Below are 26,976 nucleotides of genomic sequence, written 5' to 3' on the forward strand. Positions count from 1 at the left end.
CTCAAGAAAGGCAGCCAGTCAGATGTGATGGGACAAATAAATGACAAATGTCTATTACACATGTATGAATTTTTCTGTTTGTAGAAAAGTGAGACTTTATTATGCATACTAACTGGTAAGTAGATTTTTGGTGTTGGTTCCATCTGGGTAGACCTATCGCTCTTTTCATGTCAATACAATAAATCAATGTAGTCCTATACATCAAAATAATGTCAATACAATAAAAACTCATCCCCTAAATTCCTGCACAGTATTAATCATATAGATATTGTCAATATTTACTAAATCGATTTTGGCTTTTATATTCTCTTCTTTACCATTGTGAAACATCACCGCTGAGAACATCCTTGAACACTTGGCACTGGTCCTCGTTGTCCTTTAGGATAAAGTTAAAAAAGTGAAACTGCTGAGTCAAATCTTATAAAAGGTTAAAAACCTGGAAAAACCCCAAAACGGTCTGATTGTCCCCCACTCATCAATACCTACAGGTTGAAATGTACCACCCACCACCGTAGGGTCCACCAAGGGTCCCTCTACAGAATGTTCTAGGTTTCCGCAGAAAGCCGTGGTTTCAACTCCGCGACCCAATCGCTCCCACTAAAGAGACCCGGGCTTTGAACCACTGTCCTGGCACGTACCAGCCCACTTCCCTCCCCGCTTGGCCACAGGGACCACGCAGAGAGCGTTTTGTGGAAATAAATAAATAAACGAGTCCGGAGCCCGGCTGCGTGCGCCCCGCCTTCCGCTCCCGGCAGGGGCCGCCGCCGGCCGTCTCCGCCCCCAGCCCGCCGTCCTCCCGGCTTCCCCGGGCGCAGGTCAGGACCTCGGGAGAAGAGCAGGAAGATCGGCGACAAGAGGTGACACCCCGGCACTGGCCACATCGGGGCCGCGGCAGCCCTTGCTGTTTCCGCCCGCCTGAGCGGCCTTGGTCCCACAGCGCCCAGCCCGGGCCGGGGGAACCGGGCCTCCTCCGCCGCCGCTCTGGGAGGGCTGTTCAGCGTGCCATGTGGCTTGAGAAGCCTCCCGGCCGCCTCAAGTCGCCAGCAGGTCCCATGGTGTAATGGTTAGCACTCTGGACTTTGAATCCAGCGATCCGAGTTCAAATCTCGGTGGGACCTCTTTGAGCCTTTTGGTTCTACAATTACTGTTTTGAGGACTGCTGGCGGCGGCGGCCACTTTGGGCTGTGCCGTTACCCCCGTGACCTAAGGGATCGCGGTTTAGGGTCCCTCCTCCTTTCGTTTAGGTCCGGCCTGAGAGTCTCTGCGCATGCGTGAGAGTCCGGGCGGAAAAGTGTTGGTGGAGACCGAGAGTGACTTTACCTTGAACATGAGGGCGGAGGAAGCCCAGCAACCGGGTGAGCCTGCTTGGGACCAAGGCCTTCGGGACTCCGACACCTCCCTCCTCCTGCTGCTGGGAGTCCCTTCTTCCTATTGGCTGATGTGCAGAGTGCGATCAGTTATTCCTTTATCAACCCGGAATGAAATGCTGGGCGGAGCCAAGGGGCGCGGGAAACATAGGAGAGAGGGCAGTGTGTTTGGGGAGAGGAGAGTGTGTTTGGGGCCAGTCCGCCTGTGAGTCTAGGCGGTCAGATGGTGAAGTGGGTCTGTTTCAGGCAGTAGGCAGTGAGGTTGTCCATGTGGGTTCTTAAGGCCGTGCCAGCCGGCCAGGGGATCACCGCACGCGGTTTCTCACCCCGTGGATGGGGTGTTGATCCTTTAGAGGGTAGGAATCTCTATGGGGTTCACCACAGGGCTGAGCACGTCTCCTGGAGAATCTGTCCAGGACTGGTATTTTAGGAGCTGGCCAGCCGCGCCTGATTTGCAGGCAGGGGTGTGTCTCTGGGATGGAGGGGAAGAGGCGCGCTTGGAGTGCTGTCTTCTTTTGAGTTGTATCTGGGTTTTTTTGAGAGCTGTCTGGCCCCCTGGGATGAGTGACGAGGGAGCCCATTGACGCATTTGTGATCTCCCCACAGGGTGATTGGCACTGTGGCTCTACGTGCCCGCCCCTTGGGAGGATGCCATGGAAACAGGATCCTCGCTCGGCTTTCCCCTGAGCACCTCTCTTCCCCACCCCTCCGCCCCCATACCCTGCAAATACGTTTGAATGAATTTGTGTGTATGAAAGATCCCAGCCTCGAAAATACGTAGGCATGAGAGGTGGGAGGGCTTGCCTACCAGACATTAAAGGTTATTGTCAGCTATAAACTATAGCAATTAAGATAGTGTGGTCCTGGTGCAGGAGAGACAAACATGCCAATGGCACATAAGGGGGTGGGCCGGATACAGCCCCACACGTATTTGGACAAATGATTCAGGACAAAGTAGCACAGCAGAGCAGGAGAGGAAAGAATCTACTTTTCAAAAAATTATTCTGGGAGAATTGGGTGTCCAAATGGAAAATTATGATATCAGATTCCTCCCAACTTACACTAAAGACAGAAATACATTCCATGTGAATCATAGACCTTAACGGGAAGGGAAAAGCAATAAAGCTTTTGGAAGAGGACATAAGAGAATATCTTTATGACCTCAGGGTAGGGAAAGTCCTCTTAAACAAGACACAAAAAGTTCTAAAAGCTTAGTCTACATCACTATATTAATATGATATTCTGTTCTTTATATAAAAAAAAAACCCAGTAAGAAAGTGAAAAGACAAGCCTCAGAATAAGAAAAGATATTTGTAATGCATGACTGGCAAAGAACTTGTAATAATCAGTAAGAATATAAAATTAAAATTAAAAAAAATCAGTAAGAATAAAGACAACCTACTAGAAAAATAGCAAATACTTGAACTGGCACTGCACAAAAAAAGGAAATCCCAAATAACTGACATAGGGCCACCTGACTTGGCTCAGTGGATAGAGCATGCAACTCTTGACCTTGAGGTTGTGAGTTCAAGTCCCAAGTTGGGTGTAGAGATTACTTAAAAGTAAAGTCTTAAGGAGCACCTGGGTGGCTTAGTGGGTTAAGTCTCAGGCTCTTGGTTTTGGCTCAGTTGGTGATCTCAGGGGTTGTTTTGTTTTCGGGGTTTTTAAAAAAATATTTAATTTATTTATTTGACAGAGATCACAAGTAGGCAGAGAGGCAGGCAGAGAGAGAAGGGAAGCAGGCTCCCCACTGAGCAGAGATCCCAACACGGGGCTTGATCCCAGGACCCTAGCCAAAGGCAGACGCTTTAACCCACTGAGCCACCCAGGTGCCCCCCTTTTTTAAAAGTAATTAAAAAAAATTTTTATAAACATGTATTATTTTATAATATAATATATTTTATAAACATGTATTATTAGCCCCAGGGGTACAGGTCTGTGAATCGCCAGGTTTACATACTTCACAGCACTCATCATAGGACATACCCTCCCCAATATCCATAAGGATCTCAGGGTTTTGAGATGGAACCTCCTATAGGGCTCTGTGCTCAGCAGAGATTGGGGGGGGTGTTCCTGCTTGAGTTTCTCTCTGCCCCTCCCCACCATGTGCTCTCTCTCTCTCTGTCAAATAAATAAATAAATAATAAAATCTTTAAAAAATAACTGATATACATATGAAAATATGTAAAGCATCATTAATCATAGCAAAATGCAAATTAAAATGTCAATGAGGGGCGCCTGAGTGGCTCAGTGGGTTAAGCCTCTGCCTTCGGCTTAGGTCATGATCTCAGGGTCCTGGGATTGAGCCCCGCATCGGGCTCTCTGCTCGGCGGCGAGCCTGCTTCTCTCTCTCTCTATCTCTCGCTTTCTCTGCCTCTCTGCCTACTTGTGATCTTTGTCAAGTAAATAAATAAATAAAATCTTAAAAAAAAAATAAAATGTCAATGAAATACCATTATACACTCACCAGAATGACAATGCTGACTCTTTTTAAGAGTAGAGAATAACATGAACTCTCATGGGAGTGTAAACTGGAGAAACTAATTTGATGTTAACTATTGAAGCTGTAGATACTCATATCTTATAATCTAGCAATTTCAGTCTTGTACCTATATCCGTAGAAAGGTGAACATGTATAAGAGTGGTTTTGACAACATGATAGCCAAAAAATGGGAAAGAATTTAAATGTCCAGCAGTAGAATGGATAAATAATTTATTGTAAGGCCATACGAAAGAATATTATACAGCAACAAAATGGATGGGTCTTCTTTTTTAAAAAAGTATTGAGCAGAAGAAGGCAGATACAAAGGAGTAAATAATATATGACTCCATTTATATAAAATTGCTAAACAGGCAAAAATAACTACTGTATATTGTTTAGAACTGTAAACTTAGACGGTACAACTATCGGGCAAAGCAAAAATACCCATGTGAGTGAGAATATCCAGGATCTTTGGAGAAGAGAGAGGGCCATGACTGGAAAAGGGTGAACAACAGTCTTCTGGGGGGTAGTGGTATTATTATTATTTTTTTTAAAGTAATCTCTATGCCCAGTGCAGGGCTGAACTCAGGATCCCAAGAGTAAGAGTCATGAGCTCTATGGACAGAGCCAGCCAGATACCCTGTACTGGTATTATTTTATTTCTTGTCCTGGGTGGAGGTTACAGAGCTTATTTAAGACAAAAATTTGTTAAAATGCACATAATGGTAGGGTGCCTGGGTGACTCAGTGGATTAAAGTCTCTGCCTTCGTCTTGGGTCATGATCCCAGGGTCCTGGGATCGAGCCCTGCATCGGGCTCTCTGCTTGGCGGGGAGCCTGCTTCTTTGTCTCTCTCTGCCTGCCTCTCTGCCTACTTGTGATCTCTGTCAAATAAATAAATAAAATCTTAAAAAAAAAAAAAAAAAAGTTTGTCCACAGACTGGGGAGTCAGGATAGAGATCCCTCTACCCTGAGCCAGCCCAAGGGCATTCTAAGGATAAGGTTCAATCCTGGGCATTGCAGGAAAACGCTGATGAATATCATCCTGTCACTAGCTGTCTGGGTGCATTTGGGTAAGCAATCCGGATGTTCTGAAATCGTAACTATGTGGTGATGGAAAGGTTAACTAAACATATTGTGGTAATCATTTCACAATTCACATGTAAAATACATCACTTTGTTGTACACCTTAAATAAACTTATATGATCGTACATGTCAATTACATCCCAATAAATCTGGAAAGAAATATTAGGAGCCTCATTTGTAAAGGAAAAGGGACAGCAGCTGTGCCTTTTGCATAGCAGTGGGGGCAGGAACTAGTAAAATCGTAAGCAAGAGTCCTCTTCTCTGCACCTGAGCCAAGATAGGCTCTATAATGGTAACTGCTAGAAAGAATCAGAATAGTGAGGACTACAGAAGCTCAGGCTCCGGAGAAAAGAAACACCTGCTTTTGTGGGGGAGGAAAACAAAACTTGAAGGGTAGCAACAGAGGCAGGGAATGAGAACCTGTGGCTGGAAGTTAGAGCAGCAGTGGGAAGAACTTTCTAACAATTCCTGCAGAACAGGCTGAGGAATTCTGATCGTCTCATGCGTGGAAGTCTTCTGGGGGTGCTCAAAGGTCATTGTCACTGAGAGGTGTGGGACGATTTCTAAAGCCTGGTCTCGATCTACTAAATATGTTTCATAACTCACTAACTTCAGTAAAATCACTACATTGATTTCATAACTCTTGTCTCAACCCACAGTTAGGAAAACATTTACAAACTTGCCACTCCCACCTCAGCCCACGCCGTCCTTCCCCTCCTAGGTCAAGATTCTCTGAGAGCCTCTCCACATTTCTATCTTTTTCTATCCCTGCTAGCTCAGGAAAGAACCTCTCTCTCCTCCAACAGTCTGAGGGGCCCCTCCCAAGGCCTTTATTCACAGGAAGGTCCCCCCAAAGGCAGCAGTTTCCAGAAGGTAGTGTCTGTCCTACGTTGTCATTGACCAGAGTCACCAGGAGAGGGCAGAGGGCCAAGCCACCAGGGAAGCCAGGTCTGTGCCTTGCCTGGCCTCTCTTTCATGCTTGATTCGCAGAGTTGTCAGTTTATTATTTTCTTTGTGTATTCGTTGGTGCCTGAGATAATGTGGATACAACACTTATCACAATGCCAGACACATACAAAGTCTATAAATTACGGGATCCACACAGTCATTTAACATGCACCTGTGCTCAAGTTGCCAGAAATACATAAATCAGAGACTCGACTTCAGCCTTCAGGGTGCTTGAAATCTGGGCTGATAAAATGAGGACTAAAATAGGGTGTAGGGGCACCTGGGTGGCTCAGTGGGTTAAAGCCTCTGCCTTCAGCTCGGGTCATGGTCTCGGGGTCCTGGGATCGAGCCCCACATCGGGCTCTCTGCTCGGCGGGGAGCCTGCTTCCCCCACTCTCTCTGCCTGCCTACTTGTGATCTCTCTCTCTGTCAAATGAATGAATGAAATCTTAAAAAAAAAATTTAAAAAAAAGTAGGGTGTACATGGTGGGTGTGTCCAAGAAGAAATAAATCTGTAGGTCTTGTCTGTTAATGGATTAATAATAATAAAATAAAGTAGGGTGTAAGACGAAAAGTAATAGGCGGGGGAGTACGGGGGACACATTAGGGACTCAGAAGACAGAGGGGCCAAGGGCATGTTAAGAAACCACTTCAGAGTTGCCTCCCCCACCTCCTCTTGTAACCCTCAGAGATCAGGGAGGAGGGCGGGGAGTAGGTGATCAGGGTGTTATTTTGAACCTCTCCTTGAACTCTGCTCCTCAGTAAGCATCCTGCCTCCTCCATCAGTCTGGAGCCTCTGCCTCCCTACACAGGACCAGATATGGAATATGGGGGGCCCCGAGCAAAGTGAGAATGTGGGGCTCCTGTTAAAAAATCATTAAGAATTTCAAGCAAAGTGGGCACCTGGGTGGCTCAGTGGGTTAAGCCTCTGCCTTCGGCTCAGGTCATGATCTCCTGGTCCTGGGATTCAGCCCAGCATCACGCTCCCTGCTCAGCGGGGAGTCGGCTTCTCCCTCTCTCTCTGCCTCTCCCCACGCCGCTCGTGCCCCATTCTCTCTCTCTCTCTCTCTCTCAAATGAATAAATAACATCTTTTTAAAAAATTTAAGAATAAAATAAAATCTTATTAAAAAAAAGAATAAATAAAATCTTTTAAAAAAAATTTCAAGGAAAGTGTTACACCAAGCGCGGGGCCCTTCTCAGTAGGAGGCCCTATGGGACAGCACAGGTTGAAAGCACCCATAAAACCCCAAGCTCAGGTAGGGAATTGGGGTAGGGGCAGGCCAGGGGGGCTTGGACTGATTTTCCTAGAGGCACTGAGATCAGGGTTGGGTAATATCCTCTGCCTAAGTCACCAAGATGCTAAGCAGCCTATTCCCCTCCCCACCCCCAACTCCTCCAGGTTACAAGGATAACACCCGGAAGACGGGGTGGGGGGGGTGGGAGGTGGGGGGGGGGTGGAGGGTTGGGGGTGCTGGGCTGCCTGATCCACTAAGAAGGATTTCTAGCTGTGGGCAGCTGCAAGTCCTAAGTGCTGAGCCCTGAATTAACCAGACAGCGGTTCCCTTCTTCCCCTCTTTTCCTTCTAAGGTCCAGGGATCCCACCCAGGGACTCTGGTGCGGATGGAGCATGGACTGAAGGTGACAGAATTTAAAAACGATTCAGCTGTTTGTTTGTTTGTTTGTTGACTGGGAAATCAAGAGTCCTTTTCCTGACTTGGATCACTTTATGGCTCAGAATCATTAGAATTTCGATGGCCCGGTCTCTGCTTAGCCTCCTCACACCATGACCCTCCCTACTTGGTCCTGTCCATGGCCCATCCTTCTCTACTTAATCCTGAGTCACTGATGTTCTCCAAGCTCCATCGCTGACCTCTCCCCATGCTGCCCCACACTGTCATCCTCCTCGGACTCCCCTCCTTCCGTATTACCAGCTGTCACCTCCAGTGGTTTTCAGCAGGGCCAAAGCGGAGGGAGGAGAAGCCAAGGGGAATCACCTAGAATCACCTGTTGAGAAGGGCCTTCTGATGAGTGACACCACCATTCCTTCAGTCATCCCAGACAGAAACTTGAAGTCACGTGTGACATTTCCTTCCTATCCTGCCAACGTTCAAGCAATCTTTAAGCCCTGAAAATGTTACTTCTTTTTTTTTTTTAAAGATTTTATTTATTTATTTGACAGACAGAGATCACAAGTAGGCAGAGAGCAGGCAGAGAGAGAGAGAAAGAGAGAAAGAGGGAAGCAGGCTTCCTGCAGAGCAGAGAGCCCAATGCGGGGCTCGATCCCAGGACCCTGAGATCATGACCCGAGCCGAAGGCAGCAGCCCAAACCACTGAGCCACCCAGGCGCCCCTGAAAATGTTACTTCTTAATTATCTCTCCAACTCATCACCCTCCTCTCCATCCTGACTCCACTTCCCCAACTCAGGCCCTGATCACGTCTGAATGTCTGCATCCCAGTGATTCCCCTTTCTCTGGGAACTGCCCTTCTCGGGTGACCTAAAAGTCAGCAGGAAAGGGAATTCCTTCCTCTCTGATCCTGGGGAAGCAATTCAGCTTCTGGTCAGATGATCAAGGTCTTAGAGGCCAACGGAAGGACTGGAAGAGACAAGGACATCTGGGGAGGGCTATGTGACTGGTCCCCTTAGGGTGAGACTGAAAATATTCAAGTGTCATGAACAGGTTTACCAGAAGGTTGCCCCTGCAGAAGAAGTTCTTTTTTTTTTTTTTTTTTCCTTAAAGATTTTATTTATTTATTTGACAGACCAAGATCACAAGTAGGCAGAGAGGCAGGCAGAGAGAAAGAGTGGAGGAAGCAGGCTCCCTGCTGAGCAGAGAGCCCAATGCAGGGCTCGATGCGGGGCTCGATCCCAGGACCCTAGGATCATGACCTGAGCCGAAGGCAGAGGCTTTAACCCACTGAGCCACTCAGGTGTCCCAGCAGAAGTTCTTGATAAAACCTGGACAAGGTGAGCCCTGGGCTGACTGGCAGTCATGAAACAAAGCAACAGAGAGACAGAAACAGAGGTTCTGCAAGAGTGGAGCAGTCAAGGCTTTCTTGACAGGTCTGTCAGTGAGCCAGTGATGGTGATAACCCTGAGCCCCTCATGCAATCCAGACCTCAAGGACAACCAGCCAGTTCTCTGGTGGCAGGTCAATAGAGGGGACAGAGTCACTGGAGTAGGGACTTACTCAGGAATCAGATTTGTATTCCTTGTCATGTTTCTGTCAGTGCTACTGTCTATACTCATGAAATGTCTTCTAGGTGGCCATGGTGTCCTAGACGTACTAACTCCACATAGAAGCCCTTCCCTGGGGACACCTGGGTGGCTCAGTCAGTTGAGCGTCTTACTTTGGCTCAGGTCATGGGTCACGATCTCAGGGCCTGGGATTGGGCCCTGTGTGGTGGTCCCTGCTGAGCATGGGGCTCCCCTCTGAGCATGGGACTCCCCACTCAGCTGGTCTCTCTGCCCCTCCCCCTTCTTGTTCTCTCTCAAATAAATAAAATCTTTTTTAAAAAAGATTTTATGTATTTTTTATTATTTAAATTTTTAAAAGATTTTATGTATTTATTATTTTAAAATTAAAAATTTATTTTTAAAATAAATTTATTTTTTTAAAATTTATTTTTCAATTTAATTTATTTATTTGACAGAGACAGAGATACAAGCAAGGGGAGCAGCAGGCAGAAGGAGAGGGAGAAGCAGGCTCCCCGCTGAGCAGGGAGCTTGGTGTGGGTCTCGATCCCAGGACCCTGAGATCATGACCTGAGCTGAAGGCAGATGCTTAACTGACTGATCCACCCAGGCGCCCAAACAAAATCTTTTTTTAAGAAAGAAGCCCTGGGGGGGCCTGGGTGGCTCAGTGGGTTAAAGCCTCTGCCTTCGGCTCAGGTCATGATCCCAGTGTCCTGGGATAGAGCCCTGCATTGTGCTCTCTGCTCATCGGGAAGCCTGCTTCCTCCTCTCTCTCTGCCTGCCTCTCTGCCTACTTGTGACCTCTGTCAAATAAATAAATAAAATCTTTATAAAATAAAAAATTAAAAAATTTAAAAAAATTTAAAAAGAAGCCCTTCCCTGAAAAATAAGTAAGACATTAAGTGGAATGTAGGTCCTAGAACAGAACAATGACGCCTAGTGAAAACATGAGGGAAATCCAAGTTGCAGTCTGGACTTGAGTTCCTGGTATCAGCCCAATGTTAACTTCCTCGCCTTACTACAAGGATGTGGTTTTATGAAACATTAACGTTGGGTGAGGGGGGATATGGGAACCCCCTGTCCTAGCTTTGCAACTTCTCTGTAAATCTAAGACAAGGGGTCAATGCTGATGGGATTTGCTGACCTCACCATGAGTCCATCATCTGGGAGCCGCTGGCTTTGCAGGAGGAAGGACTGGCCAGGCCAAGCCCCAGTGGGGTGCCGACTAGGAAACACTTTGCAAAGATGAGGGGCTATTGTCCAAGTAAAGCTGCTGCCCGTGCTTCATAGCAAAACACGAACAACACATGGTGCTTCTCTTTGTCGGGTATGAACCCCCCGATCTCTGGGACAGGGGTGAGGTCGGGCGGCTTAGATGACAACCTGGGACCTGCTCTCAGCATCATCCCTGGGGCCACTGAATGGCTCTCTTGCAGGGCTGGGCACTCAGGGAGGGAATGCGGTCCCCTGAGGCCATGATAATTCCTTTGGGGCAGAAGCTCAGGTTGCCTTCAGCCATTTGAGGCTCCTTCGGCAAGAGTGAAACAGAAGAGGGGTTCAGGGTGTTGGGCTGATGACTCACTTTGAGGCTTAGGGGTCCTGTAACTGTTACCCACCTTGGGGTGGACGGAAAGGGTATTGGAGAAACCAACAGAACGCCCAGAGCATCTCTGGGTGCTGTGCACTGAGAAAAGGCAAGCAGAAGCTGTTTCTTGTAAGCAGAGCCCCATCCAGGGTTCAGACCCCTCAGGAATAATGGTTAGAGTCCCCGCAGGGCCAAGGGGTCCCAACAGCGCAATACCACCTGGAGGGAGCAGAACAAGGACTGGGTGGGGGGGGAGGAGGAAGAAAGCCATAGCCTCGTGACCTGTAGCCCACACCTGCTTTTCCTTTTTTTTTTTTTTTTTTTAAAGATTTTTATTTATTTGTGTGTGTGAGAGAGAGAGAGAGTGCACGAGGACAAACAGGGGGAGCAGCAGTGGCAGTTCCTGGCTGGGCAAGGAGCCCCATGCAGGACTTGATCCCAGGATCCTGGGATCATGACCTGAGCTGCTAAGGCAGACGCTTAACCCGCTGAGCCATCCAGGCGTCCCCTGGTTTTCCTTTCTTACAGCTAGAGCCCATATGGAATGTTTACCCATCCCTATTTTATTTTTCAAAGATTTTATTTATTTATTTATTTGACAGAGAGAGAGCACAAGCAGGGGGAGCAGCAGGCAGAGAGGGAGAGACAGACTCCGTGCTGAGCAGGGAGCCAATGAGGGCTTGATTTCAAGACCCTGAGATCAGGACCTGACCTTTAAGCAGAAACTTAAGCGACTGAGCCACCCAGGGGCCCCACCCTTCGGTCTTAAAAAATAAATAAATAAATAAATAAAAAAGAATTACTGTATTTAAATCTTCTCTTTCTCATTTCTTTTCCCTCTCAAGTATAATGAGATTGGCTGAACCTATTTGAGGTTGCAGAAAGGTGAGTGGAGGGTCAGGATGGAATTTTTGGGAGGGAATTGGGAAAGGAGCGGACACTTCCCCAGAGAGCCTGGATTCTGACCAGTGGCCCATGACCTCCCCAGCACGCCCAGGGCATGCCCTCGGGCGGGGGCCTGCTGAGCTGGGCGAGTTTGCGGCTCTAGGGGGGTCACTGTATTATGTTTAGTTTCACACACTTGCCATCTATCTAGTCATCTCCCAAGCCAGAAGCTCATCATCCCTGACGACTCCCCCTCTCCCTCACCCATCACTCAGCGAGTTGTCAAACATCTGAAAACTTCATTTCCCAAAGAACTCCTCACCCCCACCTCCCTATCCAGACTTAAGACGGCCTCCCCCAAGCTAATGATCATCTTAATTGTCTCTCTCTGCCTCCATTCTTTCTCCCTTCAATCTCCTCAAAAAGCCAGTTTCCTTCCAGAACGCAAAACATTGCCAACTGACTCCCAGCAGATGAAGGGGGATGACAGAAGACCCTTGTGCTTATCTCCAACTCCACCTTCTCTAGCAAGGATCTAGATCTGGCCCTCCAAAGATCTAGGTCTCTCCCTGGACAGTCCGCTCTAACCTGGTTGGTGTTTGTATTCAAACCCTGGTTCCTACGTCTTTCCCTTCTCCTTTCTATACCTCTGTTGATATGACCACTTCAACCAGATTTACCACACACATCCATTTACAACTTCAGTGTTTAGGATTCGGCTCTGGATATCACCTCCTTCTAGAGGCTTTTACTGGTTTCTCTCTCCCAGGATGCAACTCGCCTTCCTCTCCACCACCCCCGCCCCCCCACCGCCGCTGCCCCGTCTTTGCCCTGAAAGCATTGTATCATGTGAGTCCTTCTGACTTGGTTTTTGAATGTAGGTGAGGTTTGGTGGGCTGAGGTCCAGAGCCAACGACCAAGAAAGAATTCTTGAGACGCCTTTGGTGCAAAATGGTGGTTTTATTAAAGCACGGGGACAGGGCCCGTGGGCAGAAAGAGCTGCTGGCCCAGGGTTGTGAGGGGTGGCGGGGTTATATACTTGGGAGCTGGGGGTAAGGAAAAAACAAGGTTTTCAAAAGAATTTTTTTGTGTGCTAGAAAGGACCTACAAGATATGGGAGGCCTTGCCATTGTCAGGTGAGTATTGTTTTTCCCTCTAGGAAAGCACGGACAGTAAGACAGTTGGAGTTTCCTTCTGGAGGTTAGGTTTTTGGTAAGAATGCTCCCCCCCCCCACCCCCCGGTAAATTGCTGACACTTGTAAACCAAGGGAGACTCCTATCTTGCAGGGCTGTGTGATCTCTAAGAAGGTAACTATTTGTTTTTCCTTCCCTTTGCTTTAGGGCGGCGGGATTGTCACACAGATCCCACCTGGGGGAGGGGTGACCGGGGTTACGGGGTGTCAGCTTATGCCCTGTTCTCAGCTTGCCTTCTGTGGTTCCATAAGACTATAATCTCCTTGCTGACAAGGCCCAGGAATCCGTGTCCTCCTTAGCCAGGAGCCAGCCTCCCTCCTGCTCATCAAAATCCTGTCCCCTTGGCTGCTTCATGCCTGTCACGGCGGGTGGAGAACACAGTTCACGGGGGTCCTTTAAGGCTTCGCGCACCTCCCTCTTGGGCTCCCGTGTGCCCCATTCCTCCCCACGGCCCACTGGCCTGCAACAGTTCCCTCGGACCTTGCCCATGGCCCTGGGTGTCTGTCTGCCGTGTGGCCCCACGCCACTGGTGGTCCTTTCTGCACAGAAGCGCTTACTGACCTCACTGCCAACTCTGTTCCCGCTGTGTCAGCGCTGCTACTCTGCCCTCCCCAGTGCCCAGCACGGAACAGACACCCCACAACATTAAATAGAGCGTGACCTCATGACGTCACAAACTCTTTGTGTCCTCAGCCCTCTGGGGCGATCTAAGTGACTAGGAGGAGGACCACAGGGTCAGACACAAGATGGGGAAGAAGGGCCTCCCCCACTCGGGCCCTCCACGCAAACGGCTATGAATAGGAATGCTGGTTCCTAGGAAGAGAGTGGAGGGAAAGACTGGGAGGGCCGTAGGGAGGGGTCAAACGTCTCTAAGGATGCTGTCTGGGGTCCCAGGGCGTGGCGGGCTCTTCGGACCCCCACCATGGAATGTGCCACGGCTGCTGAGCCAGAGCAGCGGTCATCAAGGGCCTCCAAGGGGAGCCCGCAGTGACCCAGGGGTGGTGGTGGAGAGCTAAGGGCAGGAGTGGGGAACGGCTCCCCAGTGCACGGGCTGGGGGTCTCCTCCTCCTGCTGTGGCCGAGAGAGGGTGGAGAGTGTCCCCCCGCCCCTGGAGCCCTGGGTTTCCTGGGGAAGAGTGGGGTTGAGGAGGGGCAGACGGTCGGGGTGGGGGGGGGCCTCCAGAGCCCTCAGCTTAGGGTGCAGCCGCCTTTCTCCTTGAAGGGATTCTTGTCCTCAGGGATGCCTTTGAGGAGAGGGTCGTTTTTCCCTGCTTCAGCCTCCACGTAATCCTTGATTTCCTTTCCCGTCTTGGAAATCTGTGAGAAAAAACAAAGGTGCCAGCCCTAGTTCATCTGTGGGGCATCCACGATTGCTCTCGGTGCAAGAAAACAGGTCCTGGACTGGGTGGGGACGGAGGCTGGAGAGGAGAGAGAGAGGCAGGCGGTGGGTGGGGGGTGAGGTCTCACCTCCGAGGGGCGCTGAGCTGTGCACGCTGTGGGGCTCCCTCCTGGCACCCCTGCGGGGCTCAACCCCAGCCTCCCTCTGCGGCCTCCCCTGGCCCAGAGGGCAAACCTCCCTCTGCCTGCCGCTTGTGCTGCTCTCTCCAGCGGCCTCCCTCCCCGCCTTGGGGTCCCAGCTCTGTGAGGACCCGGATGTGATGGAGAACAGGGCAGGGAAGGGAAGAGGGGGCTCACCGGGCTCCTTGGGTTCTTGACTTCCTTCCTCAGCTGTTCTACCTCTCCATCTTCAGGAGCTCCTCTCTCGCTGAGCTCCTGGGCCATCCTGCTCCAGAGAGACCTGCTTCCGGAAAGGATCCCGCAGCTGGGATGGCAAATGCCCTGGGCTTCCCTGGGCTCCCTCCTGCACGCTCCACACCTCAGCTTCCACCCACTTCCCCTGCGCAGCCCCTCACTTCACACCACCATGAGACCCGGCTCTGGAGGAGAGGACGCCCCCAGTCTGATGGGGGAGGCACAGACTCTGCCCTCAGAGTAGTCTCTGTCTAGGGATGAAAACAGGAATCAGTGTGGAGAAGAAGAAAGAGAAAAGAAGTCTCTTTCAGTGAATAAGATTCGGGAAGCCAGGTTATTGTTCCACATAATGGCACAGGTAGAAGTTTTCAGGAAACAGCAGATCCTGTCAAGGGAGAGTGTACCCTAGTGGATAAGAGAAAGGCTCTGGAGCCGTCAGATTCCACTTCTGATCCTGGTTCTGGCCCTTTCCAAGATGTGAGGCTTAGGCAAGTCACTCAGCCTCCTTGAATCTTAGTGTCTCTGTCTGGAAAATGGGGTATAATAACAGTACCTATTTTGTGTGTGATTTTGTGAGTCCTAAGAAAATAATGCATATAAAATACTTTAAACCCTCTGTATGGCACATAATGAATAAGAATAATATTATTTTTATTGTTACAGTTACTGATATCATCATCATCATGAGGACAAGGTTATCAGGAAGGCCTGGCCGGCTGCCCGATTTTAATAATTCTGAGACTAAATCCCAACCCAGTGCAACTTCAGCGCGCCCCCTCTCACCTGCCAAAGAGTTTGCACTTCAAGTCACTGGTCCCCGACTCAGGCAAGATGATGTCTGAGCTTTCCCAGCTCCTCAGCTTCTCAAAGTCTTCAGATAAAGCAGATGGTTTTAAAAGCCAAAAATCTCTGATGCCTAAGCTGATCATGGGCTCAAGGTTCTAAGCCCATCCGCCGGCCTGAGCCTCCAAGAAGTCCTCACTGCCACTGGAGCAGCAAAGTCACCCTGCCGCCCTATACCTGCCCTTGCTCTTCTTTCGAGACCCCTCTGGCTTCTAGCCAGTTTCTCACCCTCAACCTGACACGCTCCCCTCCCCGTGCCTTGTCTCCCAAGCCCTCCCCTCTGCTACCTCTGAGCCTGCGCTGAGGCTGTTCTCTGTGAAGCAAGTCCTAGACCAGCTCCTAACTTCCCTCACCCAAGAAGCCCTGGTGTCTCCCACTAGAACCCCGTGATTACACCTTCCAAGCTTCTCCTAGTTCAATCTTTATTCAATAAAAATGGACCCCTCACTTCGGATGCTGGGCCTGTCAGCCCTTGGGGCCATGGCCACCTCCAATGGCTGTGTCCATTCTTCCTTGGCGTCAACGCCTCCTTCTGAGCCTTGCCTTCACCAACCACCTAACACAGGGCCCATATCCTCATATCTCTCTCGCGTCTCCTTCCAGCATCACCCACAGGCTAATAGACACTGAGCTCCTGCTCAGGCTGACAGCTGCCCCATGGCAAGGGGACCCTCCCGAGAAGCAGATGCCTAAGAAGATCAATACGGTTGGTAAGGGATCCTCTTTTTGTCCTGTCTCTAGGTTCACAGGAGGGGCTCCGGAAGAGGCTGGGAGGAGGCCTGGAGCCCACCCTGACTCCCCCACTCCAGGGTTCCAAATCCCATTCACACCTGGAAGCGCTAAGAATTGAAGAGCCTGGAGGGTCCTAGTCCAGCTGTCCTGTAAAGGCAGGATGCGAGAGCTCAGACCTCTAGAGGCCAGCTTGGTGCTCTGTCCGCCGTTGTTTCCTAAGAACCAGCCAGTTAACCTGGAACTTGAAACCTGGTGCTTCTCAAAAGCCAATTCCTTCCTGTTGTCCAATCCGAAACCCCCACGCTCTGGCTGGGCTTACCTCCATCAGGACAGAGCATGCGCACCGGGGCTTCTCCACGCACAGCCCCTCGGAGGTTTGCTAACGCTTCTCAGGGGACCTCTGGATGTGTCTTCCTGGTGTCTGAGCCGATTCCTCTTGCTGCTGCATTGGCTGGTTTCCATTGTTTTGCTGGGCCACCCTCCAGTCCCCAGCGCCCTGGTCTCCATATCCTATCCACCCTCCACTCCCCTGGCCCTGGGTGACTCATCCCTGAGCTTCCCAAGGAAGCCCCCACCCTCTGCCCTTTCCTCCCCTTCCATGAGTGGAAAATCCACCTCCCCCTCCCATCCCAAGCAGGCCAGCCCCCTTCCTCCTGTCTCCCAACCCTTCCCCCGCCCCCGGCCCCCGCCCCACCAAACAGTTTCCTCTCCAGGCCCAGGGAGCAATCACAGCGCCCCGACCTTGGCTTCCTCTGCTGGGAAGGGGTTGGGGGGCCGGGCCCCCAGAGGGGCCCCTGGTTTCCCCCTTCCTCTGGGCAGGGGGCAGAGAGGCGCGGGCCCAGGGAGCGGAGACTGACTTCCTCTTGTCCCGGAATGAGCCTGCCTGCCCTTTGCAAGCAGGTTTGGGTCTCTCACGGAGAGGAAACCAAAAGCAGTGGGGTGGGGGTGGGGGGGAGGCCAAGCGACCAATCAAGAGCAGGGTGAGGCACAAAACCGGCGGGCTCCCTGGGGAGGCAGCCAGAGGCAGGGGGGCCATGGCGGAGCTGCAGCAGCTACAGGAGTTCGAGATCCCTACGGGCCGGGAGGCCCTGCGGGGCAACAACACAGCTCCCTGCTGCGGGTCGCAGACTACTGCGTGGACAACTATGTGCAGGTAGGCCACGGGTCCCCCGCCGTGATACCCTGGCCCCTTGGGAGCCCACCTCCCAGGCAGGACCGTGGGAGCCATCCTGACAGGTGCTCATTCTGGGCCCGCCTGGGAAATCCTTCACCCCAGGACTTGGCTTCATTCCGGTCCCCCCCAGACTTCGGGCCCGACCCCATGCTAACCGAGCCCCATCATGCCCCTTCCCTCTCACCAGAGCCTCAGAGACGCCTAGGCAACGCAGCGCTGTTCCATCCTGTTAGCGGGCCTCACAGTACTTTGCATCTCCTTCCTGGGTCCCGCTCGGGTGCAGAGACCCCCTGATTTGTCTTATACAAATGCTGGCCTCATCATTCCATTTGCAGGCTGACTCGAGGTGAGACTTGCGAACTTCCCACACAATGTTCACAAACTGGAGAGGGACCAGGGGAGAGAATTGTTTTTCCCTGACCTTTTGCGCGACAGGGGAGAGACATCAGACGAGGCTGGGTCTGGCACAGAGGCAGGGGGGGATGGACTACATGATTGCTGAGAGCAGCCCACCAGCAGCAAAAGATGGCAACCATGGCGTTTTAGAACCGTCTTCTAATTTTTTTTTTTAAGGTTTTATTTGTTTTGAGGGAGAGAAAGTGCCAGTGAGCGCAAGCGGGAGGGAGGGGCAGGGGGAGAGGGGGAAGCAGACTCCCCACTGAGCAGGGAGCCCCATGAGGACTCCATCCAGGAACCTGGGATTGGGGAGCCTGGGATTGGGACTGTGACACGGGCTGAAGGCAGATGCTCAATACTCACAACCCGAACGAGCCACCCCAGGCGCCCAGAACAGTCTCCTAAGTTGTATAGCTGTTCTAGGGAGGACCATGAACACGATTTCTGGAACAAGGAAAGAGGGGAAAGGGAAACTTAGCAATGATTGAGCACCTCTGTTTTTTCATTAATCCTCATAAGCGCCTTATGAGGACAAGTATTATTATTCCTTGTTCATAGATGAAGAACTCGCAGTGCAGGGAGGCCAGATGACTCGTCCAAGGACACACGGCTTAGCCTTGGCAGAGCTGCTGCTGACTTCTTCTTTTTTTTTTTTTTTTAAATGTGCTGGGCTAAGTCAGCCATTCTAGATTTTTTTTTGGTAAGATTATTTATTTATTTGACACAGAGAGAGAGATCACAGTAGGCAGAGAGATAGGGGGAAGCAGGCCCCCTGCTGAGCAGAGAGCCCAATACAGGGCTTGATCCCAGGACCATGAGATCATAACCTGAGGCCTAAGGCAGAGGCTTAACCCACTGAGGCACCCAGGCGCCCCAGCCTGCTGACTTCTGGAGCTAGGCTCTCTCTCCTCTCCACCTTTCTCCTTCCCTGACATGCCTTAGGACTTAAGGACAGTTTCTTTGCACTGGCATGCCCAGGGACCTCCTGCCTCAGTAAGAGCATGAAAAAAATAATGAAAGTAGCAAGTGTTTCTGGGAAAATGACAGATGAAAGAAAGTCAGTGATGATACCAGTGAGAATGTTCTGGTGCCCCCTTCCTTTGGGCAGGCATGTTGCCCAGATGGCCTCTTATAGTGTTTCCCCCGAGTCCTGAGAGGGGAGAACCACTCCCACTCCACAGCCAGGGAGCTGAAGTTCACTCAGACCCCCTCCCCTTTCCCAACGTCTCTGAGCTGGTGGTGGAATTGGGATTTCGAACCCAGAACTCTGACTCTGGAGCCCAGCCCCCAAACCTCTAGTTAAATAACTGCTGTTCGTGTAGATGTTGAGTGACCCGCTCGTGGATGAGATGGACCTGGCTCGTAAGCCTGCCAGGTTCTCAGGGCTGCTGCAAAGCAGGCTTCTCCTACGGACAAGGAGAGAAGCGGTTCTGTGCACGCAGGATTTGGGGTCCCCAAAGACCTGAGTCCAGTTGCCAACTCGTCCCTCCTAGCAACTACAGGACCCACGGCAAGGAGGGTCGCCCCTCACCTCTGATGCTTACACCTTCTCAGGGGGGTCACGTGGGTTAAACTCGAGAAGGTGTTAAAGCACTTAACCCAGTGCCTGTCCCTTAGGGAGGGGCGGGAGGATGCATGGAAACTATTACCGTTTACTGCCATCATCATCATCACCATCATCATCTTCCGTCGGAAGGATGAAAGGCACATAGGGATAATGAAAAGTCAGTTCTAGCGAGGCGAAGCAGCCCTTGGGAAAAACACGCAGGTCAGAGTGCCCCCGGGCTCCTGCTTCCTTCATGTGGAACGCTAACTAATTGACCTTAGTTACCTTTCCCGGCCTCTCTGAGGATCCCCGTCTGGGGAGCAAATGCCTACAAAGGGTTTGGATGACTTCTCAGCACCACCCTTAAACAAGGCCTGGGTTCCCACGCCCTTCGTCTCTCCCCCCCCACCCCCTCCTTCCACCCCAACCAGGTGTCAGGAAACCCATGGGGAATGGGGGAGGGCAGGCTGGGGTTCACAGAGTTCACAGTCAGAGTCCATTGAGTTTACAGACAAGATAATTTGCATGGCAAATAAGCAGGGAGCCATGACAATGGATCTCACAACCCTTTGTACCTCCTGACCTAACCCCGGGCCAAGCCCCAAACCAGGGGGTCAGTAGGTACCCACCGGCTCCAGCCTCCTGTAGCTGGGCCCAAGCAGACAAGCAGACATTCTCCTGTCTGGGGCTGACAGCTCCACATGGCAGGCCAAACAAGGGACAGTGATGGTGAGGTGAGCTAGGGAAATCTGGGTGCAGACCAAAGGAGGAGTGAGTGGTCTCTAGCCTGTTCTGGGGCCTTCGTGTCCTCTCGCCTACTAAAGAAAGATCTTGAGCTAGAACAAGACATGCTCTCCTTTCTGGTTTTAAACATCCTGGGTTGATTTCTTTGCCTTTTCAAGGTTCTTGTTTACATATGCTGATGAGATGTAAATCACATGCAAATGAGCATCCAGGTGTTGGAGCAGAAAAGGCGAGGAAGGGCTGCCCATAAGGTTCTGGGCCTGCCCTTTGACTCCAGCCTGGCTCAGGCTCCTTCGGAGGCACCCTGCCCTGAGAGGTTCCAGGTCTGCTCTCTGTAGGATAGGTCTTGGGGGAGAACCCAGGGGCCTTTCGCAAGGAGAACATGTGGTGGCAGCCCTGCCTGTCCATGTGTGGGACTGGCCCAGACTTGCCCTGGACTCACCCCTATACCCCCTAGAGAAGGCTATAGGCTAAATGGCAGCACCTCCATGATCCGACCTGAGATGAGGAAGCTGCCTGGGGAACCGAATGACCAGAGGAGCTTTGCTCTAGCCCCATGGTTTCAACTGGAACTGAAAAAACAAAAACCAAAACACACAAAAAAACTTCTTCTGTCTTCAGCCATTCCCCCTGCCCACCCTTCCACCGCTGACTGCCACTGTGACTCTGGCCAGCATCTGGCACAGTGCCTGGTGTACAGTAAGGAGAGGCCCAGCAAGTGTGTGGGTTCATATTCAATTAATTAATTAACTCACAAATGCATATTTATTAAATATTGTCTGTGTTTTGGGTACTCTTTCAGAGTAGGATACAGGGTAAGATAGGTTTCTCTGCCCTCCCAGTGCTAACGTGTTAGTCTGTGGGGAGAAATAGATAATTTCCAATAGGTAGTGGCTAAGTTCTATGAGGAAAAGAGAACAGGGTAAACATGGTAGAGAGTCAATACAGAAGTAGACTAGGAGAATCTTAGGGTGGTGATGAAATGTGTCTCTGAGGAGCTGAGACTTAATAATAAAGGTTTCTAGAAAGAAGTACGGCAAGTGCAAAGGTCCTGAGGTAGAAACAATCTTAGCTTGATCCAACAACAGGAATCTAATGGCCACAGTGCCTGGAGGGGAATGAGAGGGAGTGGTAGAGGAGAGCCAGCCCTGTGGAGCCCTATACAGGTCATGGCTGGAAGTCTGGATTATATTCTCAGCGTATTGGGAAGCTACTGGAAGGAATGAATGAAGTGACTCTTCTCTGGGCCTCAATTTCCTAATCTGGTAAAATGGACTAGACCATTGGTTCCTAAACACTGCTCTGCAGACTGGAGAAAGACAGGAGCACAAGAGTCCTCTGGGGGGGCTTTTTAAAGGCATGGATTCATTGACCTCACTCCTGAGGGGATTGTGGTTAGAGGGGGGACAGGGAGGATAGGGGGGGCTGCCATCGATTGGTTTGGTTTTTTAAGTTTGAAAGTACGCTTTCCGGGGCGCCTGGGTGGCTCAGTGGGTTAAGCCTCTGCCTTCGGCTCCGGTCATGATCTCAGGGTCCTGGGATCGAGCCCCGCATCGGGCTCTCTGCTCAGCGGGGAGCCTGCTTCCTCCTCTCTCTCTGCCTGCCTCTCTGCCTACATGTAATCTGTCTGTCAAATAAATAAACAAAATCTTTAAAAAAAAAAAAAAAAGAAAGTACACTTTCCTCTTTCCTTTCTACTATTCACCCTCTATTCCCAAAGGTCTGCTGGAGGTAGTGGGGTCAATCTGCAGCTTGAGTCTTGGAGGAGGGAGATCTTTCCCTCCCCTGGCACCCCCCATTCCTCAGGGTAACAGATTTGCCCTCCTAATGTTCCCAGGTCCCTCTCAGGGAAACCACGTCAAACATCTGGAGTTAACGCTTTCTCCCAGTTCAGCCCCCACGCTCTCCCTCTCCCATCCTTCCCACCCAGCCAGCGATCTAGGGAGCCGGACTGGCCTCCCACCAGAGCTGTGTGTATTTCAGGCCACAGACAAGCGGAAAGCGCTGGAGGAGACCATGGCCTTTACCACCCAGGCACTGGCCAGTGTGGCCTACCAAGTCGGCAGTCTGGCGGGACACACTCTGCGGATGCTGGACCTGCAGGCGGCCTCGCTGCGGCAGGTGGAAGCCCGTGTGAACACGCTGGGCCAGGTGAGGGCTGGAAGAGGGCTTCTTGCCCTGGCCGCCCGTCCTTCAGCTCTGCTCGGTCATGTTCTCGGGCAAAAAGTTCTTTCCTGCCTTCCTCCAAATGCTTGCACTTCCCAAGGGTTTTGAGCCTCCTTATCTCAGTGGTATGTCCCTGTGCTGAGCCTTGCTGCCCTACCAGACTAGGAACTCCTGGAAGGCAGTCCTTTCCCTTTCTGACTTCCATCTGAATTCTATCCTGCCTGATACAGTAGAATTTAACAACCGCGGAGGCTGCTGGAACAGGAAAGAGGCAAATGGATCTTGTTCCCCGCTAAACACAGGCAGTGACTTAATCAGTGTCCTCGTCCCAGAGCGTGTGTGTGTGTGTGTGTGTGTGTGTGTGCCTGGCAAGGTCATCTTCAGCCCTGAAGGCACTGCGCCATGCCCCCCACCCCCCCTCACTCCCCACCCATCTAGAGAGCACACACACCCTCGTCCTTCCTTCCTGGATCCTTGGCTGAGGACTTGCCCCATCAAACCACGTGCACCCGTCCCCCAACCCAGGGGCCTGGCCCGCACATCCCTGGCGTGTTCACTGTGGGCGGGGCCTTTTCCTCTCGCCCCAGCAGACCGGAGTTCCACCCTCTCCGGGTTGCGAGTCTCCCCACGTGACATTCCAAGAGATGGTGAATTCACAGCTTTGTCCCGGCCAGAGAGACAGGCTCTCTGGCCACCAGGCTCTGCCACCCTCCACGTTATCCACCTCCGCTTCAGAGCCAACCCAGTGCAGCCCCGACAGCCCCAGGGAGCTGTGTTTTCTCTTTTCCTCTGGTTCCTGCTCAGCTAATAATAACCCTCATTCTCTTCCACGAGGAAGTTGCTCCAGAGTGGCCCCATCCTCCCCTGGCAATTCTTTTCCCAAACGCCAAGTGACCCCGGGACAGCATTTACTCTTTCTCTGGACCTCACAGCCTCCCCTGGCCCCTAATCTCCCATCCCAAAGTCTCTATCCTCTTCCTCTGGTCAGAGGAAGGGCGCGGTACAGAGCCTGGCCCACTGTTGCCTCAAACCCTGTCGTGGCAGATGGTGAACATGCACATGGAGAAGGTGGCCCGAAGGGAGATCGGCACCTTGGCCACGGTCCAGCGGCTGCCCCCTGGCCAGAAGGTCATTGCCCCTGACAGCCTCCCACCCCTCACGCCCTACTACAGGAGACCCCTCAACTTTGGCTGCCTGGATGATATTGGCCATGGGATCAAGGTAGGGAGAGGGGCCCTCCTCCTTCCCACAACCCACCGTTGTCTCCTTTTCAAGGCTCCTTTCACCCCAGGTCCCCAGTTTCTCTTCCCCATGTACATCCCTGTGTGTGTCCCAACCTGCCGCCCTCATCTTTCCTGACTCCCCGGAAGCCATCACCCTAAGCGGACCCCTCCTCTCCAAGCCTCACTCCTTGAAGGTCCTTCCTGACCCCTCCCCCCTCCACAGCCGGCCTTGACCATGTCCTCGGGTGATCTGCTGAGGGTGCATCTGAGCAGCCCCTTCCGTGGGGGCTGGGTGCATGTGAAGGGGAAGAGGGGGAGGAGGGGTGTCAGGGTGTGCATGAGAATGGCTCCCCAGCCGCAGAAGGGCAAACTTCCTCTGGTCCTGGAGGTTTGAGGTCACCAACACTCAGCGCTCACCCCAGCTGCTTGCTGTTTGTGTGGGAACAGATGGGGGTGCAGCCACTCAAAGGGGGCCTGGTGAGGACAGGGGAGCAAGACACTGCCATTTCCTTCTCCCTGAGAGGTGGGAGAGGACACTCCCCCAGCCCCATTTCCTCAGTTCCCCCTTTGCCAACTTTCCAGATTAGATTAAAGCTCCCCTGGGTCTAATTGATCCCTGGAAGCCCTTCCTGTCCAGCAACATCCATCCCCTCCTTCAGGCACCAGTAAGTTCTCATTCCCCAGCTTCTCTTCTTTATGACTCTACTGGGGTCCCTCTTGTCTTGTGCCCAGGGGAGGTTAGCGGAAGACAGCATTCCCCATGTGCCCCACGCAGGGGGCACCCCACCAGTTACAGACACGCTCCCTTGCCTGTGGGCTTGGCCTGGCCATTTGCGCATTTGGAAAGCTCTGGCCCTCTCTGTCCAGAGCCGGTTCTGCAGGCCCATCAAAATGGCAGGTTGGGAAAAAAAATAAATGGCAGGTGGGCTCTTTCTAAGTGTGATGGTCCTCTCCCCCATCCCCCCACCTCCTCAGCCCCGCGTTGGGGTTGGGGTCTATCAGAATTAGAGATCACCAGGCTGGCCATGGAGATGTTTTGGGGGCGAGGTGCGGCTGCTAGGCGGTGCAGAGGAAGTGGCCTTCAGACCGTGTCTGCTTCAGGTTTCCGCAGCGCCTGCGGCTGGGGGACCAGAGGCTCCGGGGCCTGGCGGCAGCCAGAGTGGGAGACTGTGGGGTGGGGGGGTAGGAGAGGGGGCTGGGAGTGGAAGTGGGAACTTGCTGTCCCTGCTCTCTTCCTCCCAGTTCTCTGCCGCCCCTCCCGCCCCTCCCTTGTTTCCTTTGTGGGACCACGGGGGCTACCCGGGGGAGCGGGGTCGGGGGGAGTCATAGACGTCAGCCTAGTCCCCTCCTCCGCCGCAGGATCTGACCACGCAGCTGTCGCGGACAGGGACCCTCTCGCGAAAGAGCATCAAGGCGCCTGCCACGCCGGCCTCCGCCACCCTGGGGTGAGACCTCACGATCCTGAAACTTTCCTCCCCCCACTCTCAACGCAGAGAAGCCAAACTTCCTCCTCCCCGCACCTGACCCCTGCTCTACGAAGCCTTCTTTCCCCCAAATGACGACACCCCGCGCCTTTCTTCCCCTCCCTCCTCAGGAGGCCACCCCGGATCCCCGAGCCGGTGCTGCTCCCCGTGGTGCCCGAGGGCAAACTCTCAGCAGCCTCCTCTGCCTCTTCCCTGGCCTCGGCAGGGTGAGCCCCAAGAGTCCAAGTTGGGGGGGGGTAATGAGGGGGCCTCCTGCCAGCTGTCAGGGTGACTGCTAGGGTAGGGAGAACTCTCATCACAGGCCTGGGGCGCACAACTGAGGGGGCGGGGCCAGTGGGGGGGGATGCTGAGTTAGGGAAGGTGTCCCCCAACCTAGCCGAGTCCCGCTTTCTCTGGTCTTTCAGCAGCGGCGAAGCGTCGGTGGGGTCTCCACGACCAAGGGGCAGGCAGCAGCCCCCCCACCCCCACCTCTCCCCAGCCCCCCGGCCCCACCCCCTCCACCGGCCTCCGAGGTCTTCCTGCCGCCCCCTCTGCTGGAGGAAGTGTCCCTGCCCCTGCCGGGTAAGGAGCTCCGCCCTCTCCTGGCTCTATCGCGGGGTCTTTTCTCACCTCCCTCTCCCTCCTGTTGGCCCGCCTCGTCCCAGGTAGGGGGTAACCGGAGAGGAAGGGGCCAAAGTGGGCTAACAACTTAGCGCCTGCTTTCTGCCAGGTTCTGTGTTCAAGCTTCTCATCCATTTTCGCACTGTTGAACTTTAACAACCCTAAGAGGATCTTCACACACTGATTTAACAGCCGGAATTAGAGGCTGGCAAGGAGGGTCACCCAGCTAAAGTGGCAGTGCCTCAATAGCCCACATTGCTCAACATTTGTGTGTTTTGCTGAGAAGATCTAGAAGCATCGTGGTAGAGGTCAGGATGGGCCGGGGCTGGAGAAAGATTACAGAAAATCGGTAGATGCCAGAGCCCGGACTGAACAGCAGTTTCCGGGGGGGGGCCATTGGAGGGGGGTCCCCTGTGCCACATCTGCAGGGCTCTCCCTTTTCCCTCCCAGCACCAGAGTTGCCTCCGCCCCTGGATCTGCCCCCTCCTCCACCCCGGGATCTAGATGAATTGGGGCTGCCACTTCTGCCCCCACCAGACTTCGGCCCTGAAGAGCCTAGCTGGGTTCCTGCTTCCTACCTGGAGAAAGGTACCTGACTCCTGGGACTAGGGATGCCCCCGCTCCCCACCCCGCTTCTACTGTAGAACCTGCAAAGGTATGAACCTGTTACACACACACCTATTTTCTGATGAACTGACCAAATATTCATCCAGGAGTGGTGAATCAAGCTGGAAAGACAGGCAGCTGACCTGGCAGAGTATTACTAAACCCAGCTGGGGAGAGGGTCCTAAGAGCTTTGGAGCCCCACTCCCCGCAGCCGGGATTCCCCTTAGATGTTTCCCGGCATCCCCATGGTAGGGTGGGAGGCACATCTCATGGAAACCCTTCCTCCCATCCCGCAGTGGTGACACTGTACCCATACACCCGCCAGAAGGACAACGAGCTCTCCTTCACTGAGGGGACCATCATCTGCATCACACGCCGCTACTCCGATGGCTGGTGTGAGGGCGTCAGCTCAGAGGGGACTGGATTCTTCCCAGGGAACTACGTGCAGCCCAGCTGCTGACAGCCTGCGGCTCTCTGAGCTCCCGACCCAGGCACAGCCTTCATCGAGCCTCTGGAGCTCCAGTACAAAGCCAGTTCCGTGGTCAAGGCTGGACTAGGTGTGCCCACCTCTTGGCCTGGGAGCTGGGTCTGTCCCTTCCCCTCATTTTGGTGGGAAGGGGGCTCTGGGGAGAGGATGTACCCAAAGGCCTGCTGTGGACGGGAAAGAACTGGAAGCCAAAGAGTTTGGGGTGATCTTTGTCCACAGAGGATCCCCCCTCTCCAGTCCATGCAGGATCGGGTCTCCAGGTGCAAATGTCCACTTCGAAATCGAATAAAACTCTGATGACCTCCTTGGTGATTGCCCTGCAGGGCTAGGGGGCCAGAGAGAGAGTGAAAGGCTCCTGCTTATTATTGACCCTCTACTGCTCTGCCCAGAGCAGCTGTCTCTCCCCATCATTTTGGTCCTAAGTGCCCCCTGCACTAGACCCCTGACGCTGGGCAACGACCAAGTGCAAACCTGTACTTTTG

The 26,976-nt window shown here is 52.5% G+C and overlaps 2 protein-coding genes, 2 long non-coding RNA genes and 1 other non-coding gene across 6 annotated transcripts; 3 read left to right on the plus strand and 2 right to left on the minus strand.

The window, feature by feature from the left end:
- The first annotated feature begins 723 nt into the window (after nt 1-723).
- On the plus strand, nt 724-2,957 carry LOC101675956. Its single transcript, XR_200382.3, has 3 exons — nt 724-857; nt 1,245-1,355; nt 1,974-2,957. It is a non-coding gene; the product is annotated as an uncharacterized LOC101675956 (long non-coding RNA).
- TRNAQ-UUG lies at nt 1,047-1,118 on the plus strand. Its single transcript has one exon. It is a non-coding gene; the product is annotated as a tRNA-Gln (tRNA).
- Nucleotides 2,958-13,870: 10,913 nt separating the features above from the next.
- LOC123394284 (guanine nucleotide-binding protein G(I)/G(S)/G(O) subunit gamma-T2-like) lies at nt 13,871-15,333 on the minus strand. The gene is made up of 3 exons (XM_045088043.1): nt 15,277-15,333; nt 14,437-14,539; nt 13,871-14,058 (listed from the first exon to the last, which is right to left on the minus strand). The coding sequence occupies exons 2-3, from the start codon at nt 14,521-14,523 to the stop codon at nt 13,930-13,932; spliced, it is 216 nt and encodes a 71-aa protein (XP_044943978.1). The 5' UTR covers nt 14,524-14,539; nt 15,277-15,333; the 3' UTR covers nt 13,871-13,929.
- Nucleotides 15,334-15,338: 5 nt separating this feature from the next.
- Nucleotides 15,339-16,994, minus strand: LOC123394286. 2 transcript variants are annotated; one of them, XR_006609003.1, is made up of 4 exons: nt 16,810-16,994; nt 16,388-16,510; nt 16,167-16,215; nt 15,341-15,364 (listed from the first exon to the last, which is right to left on the minus strand). It is a non-coding gene; the product is annotated as an uncharacterized LOC123394286 (long non-coding RNA). The 2 variants fall into 2 exon arrangements; XR_006609004.1 differs by lacking the exon at nt 16,167-16,215 and having other exon boundaries at nt 15,339-15,364.
- Nucleotides 16,995-17,102: 108 nt separating this feature from the next.
- Nucleotides 17,103-26,689, plus strand: LOC123394285 (ABI gene family member 3-like). The gene is given in 9 exon segments (XM_045088044.1): nt 17,103-17,168; nt 17,171-17,221; nt 21,912-22,079; nt 23,139-23,315; nt 24,677-24,762; nt 24,912-25,011; nt 25,209-25,362; nt 25,852-25,989; nt 26,304-26,689. Coding segments are annotated over 9 exon segments (1,104 nt in total). The 3' UTR covers nt 26,468-26,689.
- Nucleotides 26,690-26,976: the final 287 nt, after the last annotated feature.

Source organism: Mustela putorius, unplaced genomic scaffold, assembly GCF_011764305.1.
Source record: "Mustela putorius furo isolate JIRA1106 unplaced genomic scaffold, ASM1176430v1.1 tig00002230_pilon_pilon_pilon, whole genome shotgun sequence".
NCBI lineage: Eukaryota > Metazoa > Chordata > Mammalia > Carnivora > Mustelidae > Mustela > Mustela putorius.